The sequence below is a fragment of the Sarcophilus harrisii genome, chromosome 5, assembly GCF_902635505.1.
Source record: "Sarcophilus harrisii chromosome 5, mSarHar1.11, whole genome shotgun sequence".
In the NCBI taxonomy this organism is placed as follows: Eukaryota; Metazoa; Chordata; class Mammalia; order Dasyuromorphia; family Dasyuridae; genus Sarcophilus; species Sarcophilus harrisii.
In genome coordinates, this window is record NC_045430.1 from 224,354,557 (window position 1) to 224,374,648 (window position 20,092).

The 20,092-nt window shown below is 37.9% G+C and overlaps 1 protein-coding gene across 22 annotated transcripts in view; it reads right to left on the reverse strand.

Moving 5' to 3' along the window:
- The window catches only part of SVIL (supervillin), a 254,897-nt gene that overhangs the window by 29,823 nt on the left and 204,982 nt on the right, over positions 1 to 20,092 (reverse strand). For 18 of the 22 annotated variants that reach the window (XM_031939775.1, XM_031939772.1, XM_031939768.1 and 15 more), the window contains 10 exons: positions 15,486 to 15,636; positions 11,719 to 11,808; positions 11,542 to 11,628; positions 10,995 to 11,169; positions 9,699 to 9,871; positions 6,767 to 6,922; positions 4,380 to 4,516; positions 3,742 to 3,889; positions 3,447 to 3,592; positions 1,361 to 1,536 (listed from right to left, as the gene is read on the reverse strand). In XM_031939775.1, the coding sequence (XP_031795635.1) occupies positions 1,361 to 1,536; positions 3,447 to 3,592; positions 3,742 to 3,889; positions 4,380 to 4,516; positions 6,767 to 6,922; positions 9,699 to 9,871; positions 10,995 to 11,169; positions 11,542 to 11,628; positions 11,719 to 11,808; positions 15,486 to 15,636 (1,439 nt within the window). The remainder of the gene's footprint in view (positions 1 to 1,360; positions 1,537 to 3,446; positions 3,593 to 3,741; positions 3,890 to 4,379; positions 4,517 to 6,766; positions 6,923 to 9,698; positions 9,872 to 10,994; positions 11,170 to 11,541; positions 11,629 to 11,718; positions 11,809 to 15,485; positions 15,637 to 20,092) is intronic. The other 4 variants (XM_031939783.1, XM_031939784.1, XM_031939785.1 and 1 more) reach the window with 1 other exon arrangement.

The window sequence follows — 20,092 nt, forward strand, 5'->3', positions numbered from 1 at the left end:
AAAATATAGATGAAAGACATTAGAGGAACCCAGAGAAATCAGAGACCTAAAAGGTGGTCCCAGCTATCTATCTGTATTATCGTGAGAAAATTGTACCCATTCTCTGGTTCTCAGTGTTCTCATCTAAAATAAGAAGTTGGATTAGATCAACAATAATATTTTTCCTCCTCCTGCACCAAAATTTTATGGTTCTAAAAAACTTTGTTTTTTCCCTTTAAGATGGTATAAATTAGCACCATGAGGAGTAAATAAACTTGGGGGGAAAGAGTGATATGAAAGTAATATCTTGAGATAAATTAAAAAGAATATGTTTAAGAGGAAATTTACTTTTAAATTATAATACTTTAATTAAAATGATGTGTTGAGATAAATTGTTCTGAGATCAGAGCTAGAATTCTATAGAGGCAACAGAAGCAAAGTAAGAGAATGCAATTGGAAGTCTGAGAGCAAAAGGCTCAACGTGGTGTGGGAATCATGTGTACAACTCAAGGTACAAATGAAGCAAAGTTAGAAAATACTACAGAGTATGTAGTAGTGTGGAATAGTCAGTGACCGACAGTCCATCCCATTATAAGAATCAGGCAAAGACTGTGGCTGGCAGTGTTAAAGGAATTTCCTTGCTCACTAAGCTGAGGGCTTTGTAGCTGCAGGCTGGGGCAGATCGGCTCATCCAAATGGCTTTCTACTGTCCAGTGTTCACCAAGACAGAAAATGGTACTACTGTAAAACCAAAATAACTCATGGTCAGAAGGTCACTTGGTTACACTGAATCTTAAGTATACGAACAGGCCAGCTCTCTAGCTTTGAAGGCAGAAAGAATATTGTTAAACTCTCTCCTCTCTCTTTCCTTTTTATTCTGTTATCAAGGGTGACTTTGAAGGAGAGGGGAGGAGGAGAACACAGTAGAAAATGTCGATGATCATCTCATGTGAATAAAAAAATATGCATAAAGATTTTTTAAAAGGAATTAGAGAGAATCTTGACTTAGAGTAGCTTGTACTTCAGATAAAGAAGTCACAGTCACTGAATCCCAGATGCTGGAACATTTTCTTATCAGATGTGTTTAACCAGTACTATTCCCCGGCCTTCTTGACATCTGGAAAGCTGCAGGTGGGAAAGGCTGGTTCATTTCAACAGACTGAAAAGAGGTCATTAAACATCTTCCAGAAAACAATGAGAAATGATTGCCTGAAAACAGTGTTAGTTTTTAAAATCTCAAAACAATGCTGCCGCATAGTGATCAGGCTGTGATTTGCATACCACCTCCTGACCAATTGTGGGAAGGGATTGATGCAGAAAAATGGAACCCACTCATGACTGCATGCCCCTCTATAGCCAAGTCACCATGCTGCCACAGTACCTGGGTATACGAGGATTGCACTCTCCAGGATCTAAAGGATTTATGTCACAATTGGCATAGTCGAAGGTTCCATTCCACAAGTGTTTTGCCAATTGGAATGCTATTTTTCTCTGTGCTAATGTGACTTCCTTTCCATGCCATACATAAACTTCACTGCCAAAATCAAATACTAAGACCTGTGAAAATGAAACAGAAGATTCTGTTGACCCCTTCAGAGGACTCACTCATTCAGAGCTAAACCAATCATTTTCATTGTGTAATGAGACATAGTCTGGATGAACAGTCTAAACAAAACCCTAACTACTGAGAGCTGTTGTTGTGGGGCTAAGCTTATTCCCTCCAATGCACCCTATGTTTTCTTCTGACTCATCCCTTTACTCTCTCCTCCCACATTTACAAGTCATCTTCTCTTTTTTCAACCCCTATTTGACTTCACTTTGTTGCATCATGCTGATGGATGCATATGTATTTTTACTTTTTATCAGTTTATTTGTATTATTCTTTTTTCCTACTAGATAGGTCAGGAACCAGATCTTAATTTATCTTTGGATTTAGTAGAAGTGTTAGTTTGATGAATGAATAATGTATAAGTGAGTGAATGAATGAAAGAAATAACATGTGAATTGACATCTCTGTTCTACAGACTCATCCTATAAGCTCTTTTCTCTTCTGACATTACATACCCTCTTTCATTTTTAACAGTCTAAACTTTGCCCTTTATCATACTCTGTTCAAGCTACATTTCCTCTTGGACACTATTCCTGACTACTATAAATCACCCTGAGTATTCCGTTCTTTAACTCCTTAAGGTATCTGTATAATCAGGTCCCAATTAGTGTGAATAATGAATCCCATGAAGTGATTGCATGCATTTGGATTTGTACTATTGGAAATCATAATTTTTGCAAAATATGGTCATTCATTCTGGTCCAGTGGAAATATGCAGTGTGATTCTGAATAATATGACCACTTCATAGGATTCATTATTTGCATTAATTGGGAGCTTGCTACATCCTCCCCATATTAACTGACTTATCTTGTTTCTTAGCTCTTAACTTATCTAACTTCTGTATTCCTTCACTATATTTAAGGTTTTTGAGGGAAGGGACTGTGTATTCTCTAATAGATATCTGTTGATATGAAGGGGAAAAAAAGAGGAAAGTTGATAAATCAATTGGTCACACACATACACACACCTGCACATATACATATATTCACATATATGTGTATAAACAGGAGAGGCACTAGGTCACAGTACATTGAAAGCTGACCCTGAAATCAGGAAGAACTTGATTCAAGATGTGTCCCTGACTGGGATCAGCTGTATGATCATGGGCAGATCATTTAAACTGTTGCCCCAGGCAACAGTGTGAGATTAGAAGTTACAAATAGTTAGCCTTATATAGCACTTGAAGGTTTATAAAAGGCATTCCATATGTTATCCCACATGTTGATCCTCATAGCAACCTTATGGCACAACTGCTGTCATTAACACCATTTTAAAATCAAGGAAACTGAAGCAGAAATAGGTTAAATTAACTTGCCCAGGGTCACACAGCTAAGCTAGTAAAACAGAATTCAAGGTCTTCCTCATTCCAAGCACAACACTCTATGTACTATGCCACGTGCATCAGTGGACACTGTTTCAATATTAAATTTTCTACACTGATGAATGATCAGTGTGGCTGCTACCTCCCCAATAAATACATACATATAAAAATAAATATATATAATAAAATATATGTTAATAAGATGTATTTGTGTATATATTTAGTGCATGTATATGTATGTGTGTATATATGCACATGATATGTTTTCTGCCATTTTCTATTGAATAAAATATACTTTAGAAAATATTATATAAGCTGATAGCTAAAACAAGGAGCTAAGCTGACACATAATTAAGTCTTAGCTGAGTCAGAAAAGGAAAACAATTTCTCTTCTACTTCCCTGCAAAATAATATTCTTGGTTTCCTCTGCATTGGTTGTTAGAATCCAGAGGAAAACAATTCTGTAAGAAGTTTAAACATCATTTTACAAGCTGCTGATCTGGCCTATACAGATGGCCCGGTATTACTCCCTGTACCTCTTTTGGCTGCAGAAGAGAACATTTTGGTATTTTGCCCCAGTAGTAGTCATCAGGAACAAGTTTATCTTCCACTAAGCGATAAACACAATTAGTTTCTGTGATGGCAGTTTCATACAATTCATCTTCTTCTGGATTTCCGGCAGCTTTAGAAGGAGAACACATCATTGAATGGTAAATTTCAAATAAGAGTTATTTCAAAGAGAAGTTTGGGAGGATTACTGGGTGGCAGAAGGGGGAGGAGGAGAGAAGGGATTCCAGTCTGGTTAGAGTCTAAAATAGAATTAACACTTACACTGGTAACTTGTCTGGCCACCCAGGAGTTTCCAGAAGTCTTTTGCTGCATGGGTATGCGTATTTATTCCTTCTTCTATGGTCTGAATATAAGTAGCTCTACAGCCGAGTTCTCTCCTCGTCTGAATTAGAGTTGCAAGCTCTGATGCCTAAGAGATTAACATAATTATCCTGATAGAATAGGTCATTCCTATGGGTAATTGTACACACTGAGATCAGACCAAAGGCGAGCGTGTGAAAGGGCAATCTTGAGAGCAGAGAGGCCCTAAGAATGTTGGTCATTTAAAGCTATTTTCACTCAATACAACAAAAACTGGAGGGGTGGGGGGAGAAGTACCAGGTGTCCCAATTCTTTGGATTGATAGACATGCGTATTTCTCTTTTACACTGCAGTAAAGAGGAAACCCTACAATTCAGAATCCTACCTTTGGCATGAATGTGGAACATTTTTTGGAGGATGTCCTATTTATCTTATAACATTCCAGCTTTCATGCCTCATGGAAAGGGTTCAGGGAAACAGAACTTATCAAGCCTTTTCTGACTTAATGGGCCACTTTGTATCCTGGAAGCATTCTCATGATCCTACAAGGGCCAGACAATTCTACCTATATAAAAGAGATGCTTTGTTAGGATACTAACCTTAGCTTTCTCGATGACATTTGCAAATTCTCCTACCCACAAGAAGCAATAATGGGGAGTTAACAGGAGAAAGCAATCGCCGCCATTCAACGAGGAAGCTCGTGGCTCCACTAATCTTGTCTGCACGTTTCTTCTTCCTAAACATGAATTCAAAGTTCACTGTGCCTTCATAAAACAATATATCTTTGCAACGAAAGCATTCCTGATTATAAACATTCTTAGTTTTTTCATTGCCCATTAGTCATTGCCTCCCCCCACTCTCCACTAGAGGAGTGGAAACATGATTATATTAAAATGGCAGCAAGGTAGAATTGCAGTTACACTACATTATGTTCACCTGCGCCTACTCTATCATATGCTCATTTTTATGAATATCAGCATTTCTCTTCTGGAACATGACAGGAACATCATTTATGGGACAGTGCCATTTTCAATGGAGGTACCAGTCTGGCAGAGAAAGCCTCCGACTGTCTTCTCCGTTAAGGTTTTTGCTTCCTTTCTTTTGCAATTCTTTTAGTTGCCCCTCCATCACCACCTTTCCCTCAAGAAAACAAGCACAAAGTCTCTTTTCTTTCAGGGACAATGTAGCATATACTATCAGCAGTTAAGAGAATTGTTTTAAGAAGGAGGGGTCTGAGATGCACTGAACATAGAATCCCACATTCCTCTCAATTGTGAAGTTTCTCAGGAAGTGCTACTAAAGTATCAACTTCAGCAAGAAAGTAATTTCAAATCTCACTTCCTGAGCACAGTTAGTGTTTTGGCAAGAGTCAGGAGCTGCCTTCTCCAGGAAGCCCAGCTCCTTAATCAGCAATAGAACTGTTCCCTTCTCAAATTTCTCAAAGCACCTTGAACTTCTTCTTTTTAATTTTGCCTTGATTTATGGTTATGTGAGTAACTGCTTAAAGTTATAGTGAATGGATGTTTTACCCCTCTTTTTACTTTGTAATATCCTCAAGAGGAAGGACTGTTGAGATTTTTCTTCTAATCCCAAATATCTTGTATACAATAGATTTTAAATAAATACTTGTTTGATTAAAAATGATCAAATCTTAATTTTAAAAATAGTAAAAATTATGCTAATAATTTTAGGAGCAGGAACTCAGGAACAAAAGTCCCCTATCAAGGGCTGTCATCATGTCAGTTAGGCAAACCAAGGTGATGGTAATTGGGAAGAAAACAGAACCATTATAGATAACAACAATAATAATAGAGTATAATATATTTATCACATATATTATGTCATATTTATCATTTATCACAAATATATAAAATCTATCATATTTAATAAAGGTGATAGCTAACTGCCTATTTCTAGTAGCTAAAATTTCATGCTTTGTGGTTTGCAAAATGCTCTCTCTACAGATTATAGGAGATGATTTGGTGGAAAGAGGCCTGGACTTGGGGCCAAGAAGATCTGAATTTGAATTTTCACACTCTAAAGATACTTTCAAGTATCCTGGGCAAGTTGCATATCCCTTTCCATCTAAATTTCCTTATCTATAAAATGGGATTAATACTAGCACCTATCTTACATGATTATTTGGAGAAACAAATAAAGATGTAATATTGATGTCCCAGTTTAAGTTTTACAAAGTGCTTCATGTGCAATCTCATTTGATTCTCATAACAATCCTAGGAGACAAAGGATTGTCTCATCCTCATTTTATAAACCGAAAGGTGACTTGTCTGGAGTCACATAGCTACCAAGAATCATGGGGATAATTCAGACTCTAAGTGAGTCCCTCCATCCACAGCATCAGCTACTTCATGACATAACCATTCTAGACCCCTTTGGAAACCTTGAAATCTTATAGAAATGTTAGACATTAACTTATTTTTACCCTGTGTCCAACTGGGGGGAAAAAACCCCCAGACAAATCTTTGTGAGGCATTGGATAAACAAATATGCAAAGTATTTTACTTTATATTAGGTATGATGTTCTTCAACAGAGAGTATTTTTTCCCCATGATTTCCCTACTTCTTCAAATAATACTCTAAGAAGACTTTAAAGATTACAATCCTACTGACAGAAATACCCTTAAGGTACACCTCAGATTCCACAGCAACTACCAACGTTTTCTTTGCTATTGATAGTAGAATACTTTGGTCCTTCCTTTCCCTATTCTGCCATTTTACTATAATGACTAATACTTCCTATCCCCTTGCTGTGCCTTTCTCCAGATACTAGAACAGCCATTTGAAGAGAAGAGCCATCTAAATCTCCCTGGAAATTCAATCAATATTTGCTGACCTGGATGACAGCTCCTGCCTTGTTACAGATGAGAAGTAACTTCCTGAGGGCAGGCAAAGATTTGTAATACGTAGGAAGACTGACAATACAATTATCTTTCCAGGCTCACCATAGATACCTAGGTCCACCTACCTTTAATTTGTAGCAACATAAGTTTCTTGTAGGGCACAGCACTATTGTTGGAGTTTTGCTCTGTTAGGTTGACACTCCGTAGATTGACGCTGCTGAAATTTTCTTTACTAGCTAAACCAGCGAGGGCCACTTCTGAGAAATTTGAGTTGGCAGACACTGGAGGTGGAACATTAAAGAGGACAAAATGAAGCAAGGTTGGTGGTGGGTAGGTGGGGACGGGGCCATTTACATTTTAAAATCAAGTTAACATTTAGAAATGGTTCCCATTTAAGTCACTGCCTTTTTCTTTGAGTGTTGTCTCTGAAAAGCTGCCATCTCCATCTGATGGACTCTCTATTCTGATGTTCGACTATTAAGTTAAGAACTAAATAAGGTTATGAAAGCCTATGCTGCTGGTTGACAAGCATAACACTTCACCGTGTACGGTCAAAATCGAGTGCCGTTATTGGCCAATCACTACAACATAAAGTGGAGAGGGGCTAAAACTAATCTGCTCCAATTTCCCTGAAAGCTGTCATAACCATTGCTAATGGCTTTTAGATGTTGGAACAACATCTACAGGAAAGCTGTTGAATCTTTTTCACTGGAAGGCTTTTTTAATAGGAATTGTATCGGACAGTTTACTTGTGCTCTTTCCCAGAGGCAAAAGAATAGAATGATTTACCTTTTGAGGTCCTTTGTAATCAGACCCGAAATTTTAGTTTATAAGATGCTGAATTTTCTAGTGGAAACCAACACATTTACATGCCAGATATCACAGAGCAAGGGCTTATTTTAATCTTTTTTTTTTTTCCCTTAATGTACAGAATGGGTGCCAAGAACGCCTTGATTTCCCAACTCAGCATCATTGAGAATGACTTTTCCAATGTGTAATTCAGAAAAATACTTCCCTGGGATTCATGTCTAAAATTGAGGGAATATAGTAGTACTTGGCAAACAATCTATAGCACAAGCAGTTTTGAAATTGGCTTTCTATGCAGTTTAAAGAGAAATCTCAGCTCTTTCTCCTAATAATTTATTCTATGAAAAGCTTCATAAAACCAGGCATGTGAGCTTCAGAAAAATACATATACATCGAGAACACAGGCATGATGGGATGTGGTCCCCTCATTCTCTCCACCTGGACTGCCCATCCCACACCCCACCCAACAAACTTTCTCTAACCTTTAAGAACTAGCTCAAGTCCCACCTTACTGAGCATTATAGCTAGGAACAATCTTCTAAATTCTGAAGCCAAATATTTCTTTTTTTTCAAATATTTCTTATGTCAATTACTTTTGTACTGATTCGAGAAAGGAAATAATGTATTTTCATGCCTATCTCTTTTATCTCCCTGAATGCAATCTATTTATAATCAGGAATCATTTCTTAGCAAGTCTTAGCACACCTACCAGAGTACCTTGCATATAGTAAATAGTTGGTTGTTTTATGATTTTTTTTTGGTGGCAAATTTAAGTTCCAAGCTGGTTTCCCTTCCTTGCTCCCTTGGCAAGTTTATACCTATTTCATCCTTGCCCTATTATCAGTTAATATGTACTTACAGAATGCAAACTCCTAATCATAACAATGCTAAGAAAAGGCTATGCATATGTTCAGATGGCCAATAGATGAAAAACTGTATTCTATATAAGAAAAGGTAACCCATATTATCCTTCTATTCCCAGATGGTCAATAGATGACAATTGTATTCTATATAAGAAAAATCCTTTTACTCCATTTATCAAATAACTAAGACTATTAACTACAATAACCTGTTTCTCAAAAAGAAGCAGAAGTTGCATTTTTGTCTAAAGAGGCCCTCCTCCTTGCTAAAAGTTAGCTTCCCCACTTATGTGTTCAATTGCACCCCCTTCAGTCTTTTCTGACTGTTTCTACCCAATGTTCATTTCCCTTCTGTCTCACCTATTTCTCCCTCGCTACTTATTTTCTGCTTTGCAGCAAGTGCTTTTCTCTTTTATCCTAAAAATTCCTTCCCTTGAGATCCTGTCACTATAAATAGTAATTGACACTACTTTGAATTCATCACCATCTTCTTTAATTCTTCAAAATCTTACTTTCAGATCCACTATTCTATTCAAACAATTCTCATATTCAAACATCTTTGGCTGCTTTATTGGTATATATAATAGCATTTTTTTTTTCTCTTTCTTCATCCTCTTTCATCTCATGATGGTAACAACACTAAACAATCACATTTCTCTGGCTACTCCCTCTGCTTTTGGCCTTTTCTGTTCTGTCCTTCCTTTGCTAAGTACCATAATTCAGTACCTAAACTTTTCTCATTGCCAATTTAATAAAAAAAATTCTTCAGTGGTCTCCAGTCAATCCCATCTATGTTCGGCACTCATAGACTTGCAAACGTCATTTTCCTAATGTACCACCCATGATCACTCTTTTGAAAAACCTTGGCCCTCATTACCTAATTCCTGACCCCCATATTCAGGGCCCTCTACTACTTAGTTCCACCTAAGTGGAACTTCTTCTTACTTCTCTCTTACTATTCTCCTATCTCTTACTGGTTTGCTTTATGGCCAAATTGTACCACTCCCTGCTTACTCTTAACTTTCAGTCTACCTTCTTGCCACCTAGCTGCTGAAACCTCTTCTTTTAATTAAACTTGGTCAGTCAATTAAAGTGCTCAATCATTTCCTTGTTAAAGTATATTCTCTCAGGCCAGGACAAAATGTCCTATTACATCTTGAGTTTCTTATTCTACTTCACTTGCTCCTTTCACATTTTACCTCATACCACATGGATTCGTGTATTTTTCATATCCCCTTCTAATAGATCATGAACTGTACATCAGTTTTGAGCCATATTGTGCCATTTTTTTTCCACTTCTGTAACTCCATCATGTAATGGGGTACCTTAAAAATGGAAATTTAAGGAATGATTGTCGCATTGAATTAAACAATGTCAGTCAGCTACTTACTTTTTTCAACTTTCATCCGTTTTGACTCCATGAAAGCAACATTTAATCTCTGTTCAGTATATTCTTGAAGAATATCTTCTCTTGCTGCCAGCATTTTCAAGGGATTTCTTGAAGACTGAACCCTGCGCATAGGTCTAACAGCACGTTTGTGCTCTGCCACAGAAGATGTCAGCCTAAGAAGCAGAGGAGATGGAGCTATTTTGTTTGCAAACTACTATCACCCTCAATTTTTAATCAGGAAAACAATCTATTGAGGGTTAATGGCTTTACAAGTGGTATGTGTCTACCCTTTTGCTTCCTATCTTTCTTTTATAATTCCTACAATTTGGCTATTTTCCTGGAGCCATTTTATGAAGTAGTAGGATTATGGCATCATAAGTCTAAGCTACCAACCAATGTAGGAAAACCTTCCCTGTCAATCTTGATAACTAGTTCTTCATGTTCTGCTTGAATACAGCTGGTGAAAAGGAAAATACTATCTCACGAAGCAGACATGTTACTGTTGAACAAATTGGGATGAATATCCTTCTATCTTCCATGGGAATTATATTACTTCTTATGCTTAGGAGTCTGGGTTCTGATAGCTTGAGATTTATTTTAGATCTGGAACTACAAGACTCTAGCTCATAACTGAATAAGGAATTCTTTAAGGATTTCTAATTACTTGATTAAATCTGGTTTCATGAAATCCACTTTTTTCCTCTCCTACAAACAGAGACAGCATAGACTAGTGGGTAAATGGGTAGTGTCAGAAAGGCTTTGATCATATCCTGCCTCAGACCCATATTGACTGTGTGACCCTGAGAAAATCTCAAGATCCCTGGTTCTGAGGCTTTAGGTTATAGGCAAGTTGCTGATCTGCATTGGTAATGGGAATATCCATACTGGGAGTTCCTATCACTGATGAAATCACAGCATACAATATATCAACTGAAGATACCTTCAGAAAACTGTTTATTCCCAACCCCAATCTGAAAATAAACAACAAAGATCCCACAACTATGTGAATAATATTAGAAAGAACTCCCTTCTTCTGTTGATTGGTGCCAAGGAATGGGACTACTCTCCCTGGCTATCCTAAGTTAGGTAATATAAGGCTTTTTTTTGGCGTGTAGTTTTGTTTTGCCCATGCTATTATCACATACCAAGAAATAGAAAGCCATGTTACTAAAAGATCCTATTCTACTTAAAAGATTATCTTTTGATATGGTTATTTAAAATTCTTCATCCAGGGGAAGGGGCAAGAATGTGAAGAAGGGATAAAGAGGAGGAAGAGACAGAAAGAATGAAACTCACTTGGGAGCATAAGGATCAAAAATTGCATCAAAATCCTCATCCAACTCCACTCTTCCTAGAGGCACAGAATCCACGCTGCGGTAAAATTTGGAAAAGGTCTCATAGTCATCCAGTTTCATCACCTCTTTCACAGTTTTTCCAGTAACAGTGAGAATGGTTTCTTGCATACCACCGACTAAAAAGGCAAGAGTGGAAGTAGAGTTGATAAAGCGTAGAAGAACCAAAATATTGTTGGTTTAAAATTTTAAAGACTTTTTCCCCCTAAGATAAAGAAAAAAATGGATGTATGAAACCAATAACTAGCATTTATAGAGTACAGTATAATAAAGATATTATTATCTCACTTGGTCCTCACAGCAATTCTGAGAGGTAGATGCTATCTTTACCCCTATTTAACAGATGAGGAAACCGAGGCAGGCAGAGGTTAAATGTCTTATTTAAGATCACACAGCTAGATCTGAAGTTTACTTGCACCCCCTGAAACCTCAGATGGGGACAGATATGGGAGTGAAAGCTAAGGGCTTCCCACTGAACCTCTTTTACTCACCTTTGTTATTCAGTCTCCCCAGAAATGATTCTAACCTATCTAGCTTCAGATCCGACTCTAACTGCATATCGGGTTTGGCTTCTATATCTGAGAAAGGAAGAAGAAGGCACAGGTAAGAAAATATTCTTTGGCTGGCATTTTCATTTTTAAAAAAATCAGCAAATTTTGGTTCCTTACCTTCAAGGGGTTTGGAGATCGGTGTAGTGCCCTTCATTCGACTGCTAAAGGGGGAGCTTACTGGAGTTATGGCAGTAGGTGATGCTAAACCTAGTAAACAAGCAAATATCATTTTAATTTGATTAGCTTGATTCTTAGGAACTTATATGCATCAGTGACCTAATGGCCTGAGGCTGGATTGGAAGTCAGGTCCTCTGGATTATCCACTGTCCAGAAAGCAGCAGTGTGGTATGAGGAAAAGAGTGCTGAAGTCAGGAGACCTTATTTGTATCCTGGGTCCGGCACCTATTCCCTGGGTTAGCTTGGGTATGTCACTGAACTGTGAAGAATGAGGGGGTTAGTTCAATGATCACTAAGGTCTTTACTATCTATGTCTCCAACATACAAGTCGGCTTTTCCTCAGCAGAGACATGACAACATATAGAGAAAGATTAGTAGCATATACACAGAGAATATGTCTATATATATAGACATACATATACATCTATAGGGAATAGACTTTTAAGAACTTCAAGGGTCACAAAGATTCATAACCAAAATAAATGCAATTTATATAATTAAATAAAGGGCTATATGGATGGAGCTCATCTGCAAATGTAGCACTGTTTATACTTCATAAATGGCACTTACTTTTAAAATATTTAAAAAAGAGAAAACAGCCCCTCAAATGATTTCTAGTTCTTTATTGGACTGAAACCTACCATCAGCTGCTCTCATTTTATCCCTCCCTGACAATCCGGAGAGCACATTCCACAATTCAACTGATGTAAAGATGATTTCTGTTTAAAGGTTTTGTTCGCCCTCTCATGAAAGCATTTCTTCACATGTAAATATGTTCATCTGATATATTCAATACAAATCTAAAACAATACAAACCTTTTCCAAGTTCTAAGAAGTGTAAAGTACTTAGTTTACTTGGGGGGAGGCTGGGGGCAGGGGGAGAGAAGCTTTCTGGAAGGACAGGAAGGACCAGGGACCTTTAGAACTCTAGACCTGTCATATCCTGTAAATCTCTATGCCCCACGAGGAGGAAGTTTAGAAGATAATCAAAAGTGTTAATTAACGGGAAGATCATTAGCTTTGCAAATTGATAGAGAGGGTTGAGTTGAAAAGCAGATTTCCAGAGCAGCTGGAGAAATCTGTTCATTCTGAACTTGTATGGGATGAGAGAAAGTAAATCTAAACTGCTGATCTACCTCCCCCTACTGTCCAACTCACAAGGAAGCAGCTAGAAGGCACCAGCTGGTGGGTGTAGCCTGCTTTTCCAGCTGGAGATGAGAATTTTGTAGACAAGGGATAAAGATTAAAATTGTAGGATTTTTTTTTAAGAGAACAATAGCACAGATTAATAAGTCTTTAAACACCCCCCCCCCCCCCACACACACACACATACTGGTCTCTAACTTGTAGCATTTCCACACATTGTCTTATTTTAAAACCTCTCTTTATCCTTACAAATTCTGGTACACCTCCTCTCCCCTGCCCACTCTGTGTAAAGACTTTGGTCCCTATTTTACTGAGAAGATGTCTCCTACCCAGTGAATAATCACCAATGGTTGCTGTACCTGCCCATTCATATCTGACCTACCTTTACTACACTATAAGCCTCTTAAGTGTCTTATTTATGTCTTCTGTAGTGCTTCTAACACCTTATTACTCATGGTCAGTGCCAAAAAAATGAGTGGAAATTTTCTACTCTCATACTTCAAAACCTTCCCTCTTCTATACCTTATGTATTTCCTATTACATCATCTGTACTTCCTTCCTGTCTTATAGGAAGAGAGAACTCTTCTTCTAGCCCAAATAACCTCCTCTTTATTTGTTCCTAACTCACCCCTTTCAGTTCCCACAAGAGGTGCTTTATCAACAATCCCTTTGTTTTCTTGTAAAGTCAATCTCTTCTTCACTAGCCATTCACTAGTTGCTTTGCTTTCATTTACAAATATCCTTAGGTCTCTCCTAACCTAACTTTCACTTAACTCTAGCACTTTCTTAAGCTACTGTACCAATTTTTTCTCCTCTTATTCACTGTTAATTTTCAAAAAAGAGTAGTCTATATTCATTGCCAGTTCTTCCTCACTACCATCTTAGCATCAGTCTTTTGCAATATAATTTAACACTTCAATGAAATTGCTTCTTGACCTCTTTTTCTTTAAACACAGTTTCTAAATACCTGATTCTCTTCTTTTGAATGCTTCTCCTTTGTCTCCTATGCTAACTCCACTTATTTAGACCCCTAGCTGACCGTTATCCCTATACATTCTGTTTTGATAATATCATTTACTCCCAAAGATTGTATCCACCAACTCTAGGCAAATTATACAAAAATATACAAATATACAAATATTATCTATCTATCTATCTATCTATCTAAATATAAACACCAACTCCATCTGTTGTGCTGAAGGACCACATTTCTAACTATTTACTAGATCTCTCCTTACCTGGAGAGCCTGTGGCAATCCCAAACTCAACATGTCCAGGCCTGAATTCATTATCCTCTTCACAAAACACAGTATTCCTTTTCATTTTTCTGTTTTTGAAAGTAGTATCATCTGTCTCAGAAGCATGCAGGTTCAAACCTCAATGGTCTTTGAATCCTTATGTTCTACTGATGCTTCACAATTTGACTAAATAGTCATCAATTCCAACTTTATAAAATCTCTGTCGTTAATAAGTATTAATTGTATCCCAGTGCTTAGTATAATGCCTCCCATATCATAACCACTTAATAAATGTTTATTACACTGAGTATTTCTAGCTCTCATTTCCAATCTGTTGCCACAATAGTTAGGCTCTCATGATCTGTAGAGAAAGGGGGTAGGGAATCAGCATTCATTAAGCACTCACTATATGCAAGGCATTATGCTAAGTGCTCTACATTATTTTATTTGCCCTAATGGAGACTTCTGAATGAACTGCTATAATCTGTCTTGTATCTAGTCAGTCTCTCTTTCAATTCATCCTACAAACTGTTGTTAAATTAGTTTCCCAACATAAAGCCCTGATCACGACATATCTGCTAAAACAAAAACCCTCCAAGTGATGCTCATTGCTTACCAAATACAATCCAAATGGCTTTACCTTGCAAAATTGCAACAGTTTTTCTCACCACCTAGCATATTTCCCTCCCTCACATACTATAAATTCTAGCCAAATGGGACTATTCCTGGTTCTCTGAATATTTTCTCCATTTCTGAAAATTCTGATGTATGTGCCATAGTGACCTCCTTCAGAGGAAAGAGGAAGGTAACAGGGAACACTGAAGGTGAAACATTTCTCTGCACTGCTATGATGTTCAGAGAAGCTGGTTCTATCATTTATTTAGAAATAGGGCATGAATGATCAGTACATCACAATTACTCAATATAAGCAAATGTAGAAATAACCCACACATCCCACAAATGCACACAGTATCCAGGCGGAAGAGTAAGCATATATTTATTAGAAACATGGCAGGAAGATCCATCATCTGATGATGGACATCTTGCCAAACAATGAGGGGTTATGGCAAAGATCTTGATCAAATCTGAAATTGTGGAATATAGCACTGTTTCTAAACGGGCATCTTTTTTTCCCCTTTTCTTTAGAGGGACTTAATTCCATCTCGTGTGTTGATTCCAAAACTAATTAAACTTTCATTCAGAACTGGTTTTCAGGAGCCAATTCACTGATACAATCTAGATTACATTTATGTAGCTTTAGTTATGGGAAGTGGGAAAAAAGGAATTTATTTGAATGAACAAAGGGCTTCCTTCCCCACTGACCTTTCTTTACCATCCTGCCAGCAACGGTAAACTGGGTGGAATCATTGGCTGCTCCTTTTCCTCTGGTCTTCCAGGCTTCTTCTCTTACAGTAATAAGATGTTTCCTCTCTTCAATTGTCATTTGGCTTTCATGACTTTCTGCCATCCTCTGCTTAAGAGTTGTAAGAGGAAAAGGAAAAGGAAGAAAAATGAGTGCCCATACCAGCCTATAGAGTTAGCTCCCTAAAGCCATTCCCAACAAGGGTAGACATCTGGATATGGGGTTAGATTATGGAACTAGACCACTAGTAAAAGTGCAATGTCCTATTAAACCTTTGCTCTGCTTCTTACAGCTTTCTTCTAATTCTATTAGATTAGCTTTATCAAAGAGATCCTAAAATATTCAATGGATCTGCAATCTCAATGTGGAGGATTCTTGCTTCCCATGATGAAAGATCACAACCTAGCTCTGACCCAAAATGGAAGGGGCCACCTTTATGAAGTCTTCATGTTGTTTGGGCTATTCACTGGTTGGTCCTCATTCTTGATTGATTTAAGGCTGGTTCATGTATGAAGAAGCGTATCACAGAATTGAATTCATGATCCCATGTTACTCTTAGCAACTTTGTAAGTTTAGACACTGAAGATTTTTTTTTAACCATCCTAACCTAACCTAACCTGGTTAAGTTTGGCATTAATTTACTCCAGCCCAAGATAGGGAATGGATAAGATTAGACTTCGGATTCCATTACTATAGAGAACTCCCTGGTGAACAAACTCCTAACAGTGCAGGCTGGCACTGTCTCTGCAACAACAGTTACTTAGAGGATTATTGAGCTTTTTCCACTCATGACCCCTTTTTGTTGAGCTTTTTCTACTCATGACCTCTTATCACCTGAGAAATTTCTACATGATCCCATATATGTAAAATAGGTATACAAATAAAACAAGTACTGATAAAAAGTCATAATTTCACAAATCTCACATTCAGTTACACGACTCTATGTTGGGTTGCAACCCACATGTTTAGAAGCTTTAACTCAAGGTCCTCAAACTTTTTAAATAGAGGGCCAGTTCACTGCCCCTCAGACTGTTGGAGGGTCGGACTATAGTAAAAACAAAAACTTTGTTTTGTGGGCCTTTAAATAAAAAAACTTCATAGCCCTGGGTGAAGAGGATAATCGTCCTCAGCTGCTGCATCTGGCCCACGGGCTGTAGTTTGAGGACCCCTGCCTAATGCAGTTAAATATTAAGTGGTCTGTTCAGATTAATACTGCCAGTATGTGTAAGGGCAGAACTTGAACCCAGATTTTTCTGGTTTATTCAAGGCAGCTTGGCTGCCACACTGACTTCTCAGCATCATTTAGAAAGAATTCAAAGCATCAGTAATCTCTAAATTACAAAAAGTGCAAATTTTAAAGTTCTGTAGATCAGTTGTTTGGAATTAATGAAACATTTTCCCACATAAACAATGCCCCAATGGTGATTAGGGTCCTTGGTCAGCCCACAAAAACTTATTTATCCAAATGTATCGGGAAGGAACATGTTTTCTCCTCCCAGCTCCTAGGTAGCTCCAGCAGCAAGAAAAGGGCTGTTCTAGTTCAGTTACATGGTCTTATGGCCTGGGCAAAGGACCTGGCTAGGTAGGGACTAAAGAACCCAGCTTTTAGGATGAGGGCTCTGGGACAGAAAGAGGATAAGGGACTCTGGGATCAGGAGTAAAGAGTAGAGGGGGAAAAGGGGGTGAATGGTAAGTAAGATAAGCAGTGATGAAGGGAAGTGATAAGAGCTGGTGTGGAGGAGAACCCAAGACAAGAACTATAGGGATAGTAAAGGATTCCAGAAATGGGAAAGGGGGAGGTGGGAAGCATCAGGGGAAGACTTGAGACATCCATAGTTCACCACTCTCCCTCTGTGTCTTTCAGTTCCAATGGTCATGGAGAAAAGCAAATTAATTAGGGTACCAAGTATGGGATGTGCTCTCTTTTTGTCCCTATGCCTTTAAATGGGGGTAGGGTATACATGGGTAAGAAAAAAGGTGGCTCAGGGTGACTGTCCACAAATGACCTCTATCATTTTGGTGGAAAGATGAGTTGGCAAGAATGGCACTGAGACAAAATGAGACATGGAGACTTGGTAGTAGACTTAATGGGACAGAGGGAGCTGAAAACCCCAAAGCAGTAATACAGTTCTGAAGGAAATCATTCGTATTTAAAAGATATTGGATAAATTAGATGTACCCAAGTCAGGGTCTTGGGCAGCTAAATGACTCAGTAGATACAAGTACCAGCTGGAATCACAAATATCTGAGTTCAAACCTGGCTCAGACACTTACCAGCTATGAGACTCTGGGCAAGCCACTTAACCTTGTCTGCCATAAGCCACTGGACAAGGAAGGAAATTGCAAAACTCTTTAGTATTTTTGCCAAGAAAACTCCACTGAGTCTGCCGCATGGGGTCACAGACTCAGACAGGACCAAATAAATTCTAGCTCTGCCCATCCCCAATTGAGTCTCTATTCTTTGTCCTGCCCAACCTCTTCCTGAGCCCATAGCTTCCAGGCTTTCCACTCAGGAGCAGTTTTGTCTAGAACAGGTTCCTCGGAGCACCAACTGCTGCAGGAGATAGAATGTTGGACTTGCAAATCTTCCAAACCTGCCCCTGACACTTACTAGCTATGTGACAGCCATTTCCCCTCCTTTAGCCTCAGTTGTCTCATCTGTAAAAAAGCTTGACCCTCCCAGGGTTACTGGAGGATCAAATGAGATAAGATACATATCTTATATCTATATCTTTCAAACCAGAAAGCAGTATTTAAATGCTAGCTATTATTGTTGTTTTTGTTATTTTGGAGGTATTATAGTTTGTCTTTTTCTTTCAGCCATTATGAAAATGCTCCCAGTTTTTTATTCCTTTTATGTCTCATTTTTCTTTGGATGAAGGCAAATCTAAGAGTAATACTCAGTACTGAGTCAAATGATTAAAATGCCTTGGAGTCACACAATGAAAAGGAGGGAAATTCAGCGGCTACTGGGATGCCTGTGGTCCTTTTCCTTCCTAATATACCACCCTGCTGAGTCAAGCTAATTTCCCCAAATTAACTGAACAGGAAATGGAATTGAGATTTCTGGATGTGTATTTCATGAAACACAAAAGAACAACGGGACTAAAAGGTGGGGCAGAAGTTTTTTTGTTTTGGTTTTTTTTTTTCTTTTTAAAAGAGAAAGGCATTGTCTACTGATTTTTCTAAGTCTACAGGAAAAGGGTGGCTTGAAGAAGGTCCACCTAAGGTCAAGAATTTGGAATATCCCAACTCTTGCAACCTATAAATCTGCCTTTTACAGCTTCCTTCTACCCACTCCCATTTTGAGCATTCCATCTAAAAGCATAACAAGATGATATATCAGCCAGACATTCTTCATATACTGAGAGAGTCTTGGCAATTCTGATAGAGTCCAAATTTTGCCTTGCTACCCATTACAAGTGAATGGATCCTTTTCATTTCAAAACTACCCAGGATCTGTACACTTTGAAGCATGGGACCCCCTAGACACAATGCAGGAGAATCATCTTAGGGGATGGGGATGGCAGTGGTGTGGGCAGTTTGAAAATATACATCTAAGTTTGTAGTAAGTTAAAAAAAAAAAAAAGGTCTTTTCTCACTGACTTTTAGGGATTCAACTTAAAATCCAAGAAAAATTCAGATTCCTCTATCCCATTAACCCCACTACCAATGTCTAAAGTTCATCACAAAAGATCAAGATGTTTATTCTTTTTTGTTATGTAAAAAGTAATATTAATGAGTATCATGTCTCCCAGGTCCTAAGTGGGATGGTTATTGTGGTTGATGACTAAGAAAAATGACATCTATGGAGGCACAAATGTCCTTTTCTGGAGCAGGTGGATTTCCCCAGAGTTCTTCCATATGGACATGACCAAGTCTGAAGATATGTAGGTGACAAGTTAACATCAAATGATATTTAAGTATCCTGACTATAAAGAGAATCCAGAATTTTTAGGAACATCAGGTCTGACAGGGAATTGATCCATTTTAAGAGGGAAAAGTGTTTTGTTTTCCCTCAAGTAACCAGCTAAAATTAACTTTTAGACCACATTAAGATTCTTTTTTTCATTATTTTGCTCCTTTCTAACTTGTGATTTTATCCACATGAAGCATTTCTGCTAAGAAATGCCCTTTTCCAATCCAGAGCTGATATGTTTCTCAGGTTTTAGAGAACCTCTGGAAAATTTTACAGGCTAAGTGATTTACTCATGGTCACACAGCGAGTTTGTATCATCTTCCTGACCTCAAAACCAATTATCTATTCATTATGCAACCCTAATGTTGTTTATTATTATTTTGTTACCATCTGTTTTTCACCTGGAACTGTAATTTCTTTCATCCATGTGGGAAGAATTCCTTGGTCCACTAGGTCAACATTTCAAATATTCCTCTGGTAGATTGTAAGCTCCTTGAGGGCAAGAATTGTCTAGTTTTTGTCTTTGCCTCCCAAAACTGAGGATAGTTTCTAATATGTAGTGGTTGTTTAACAAATATTTATTGAATTAAATTGGGCAAATTTCTTTCTAGGAGAAAGTTTCAGGCCATACAATCCTAAAAAGCATTC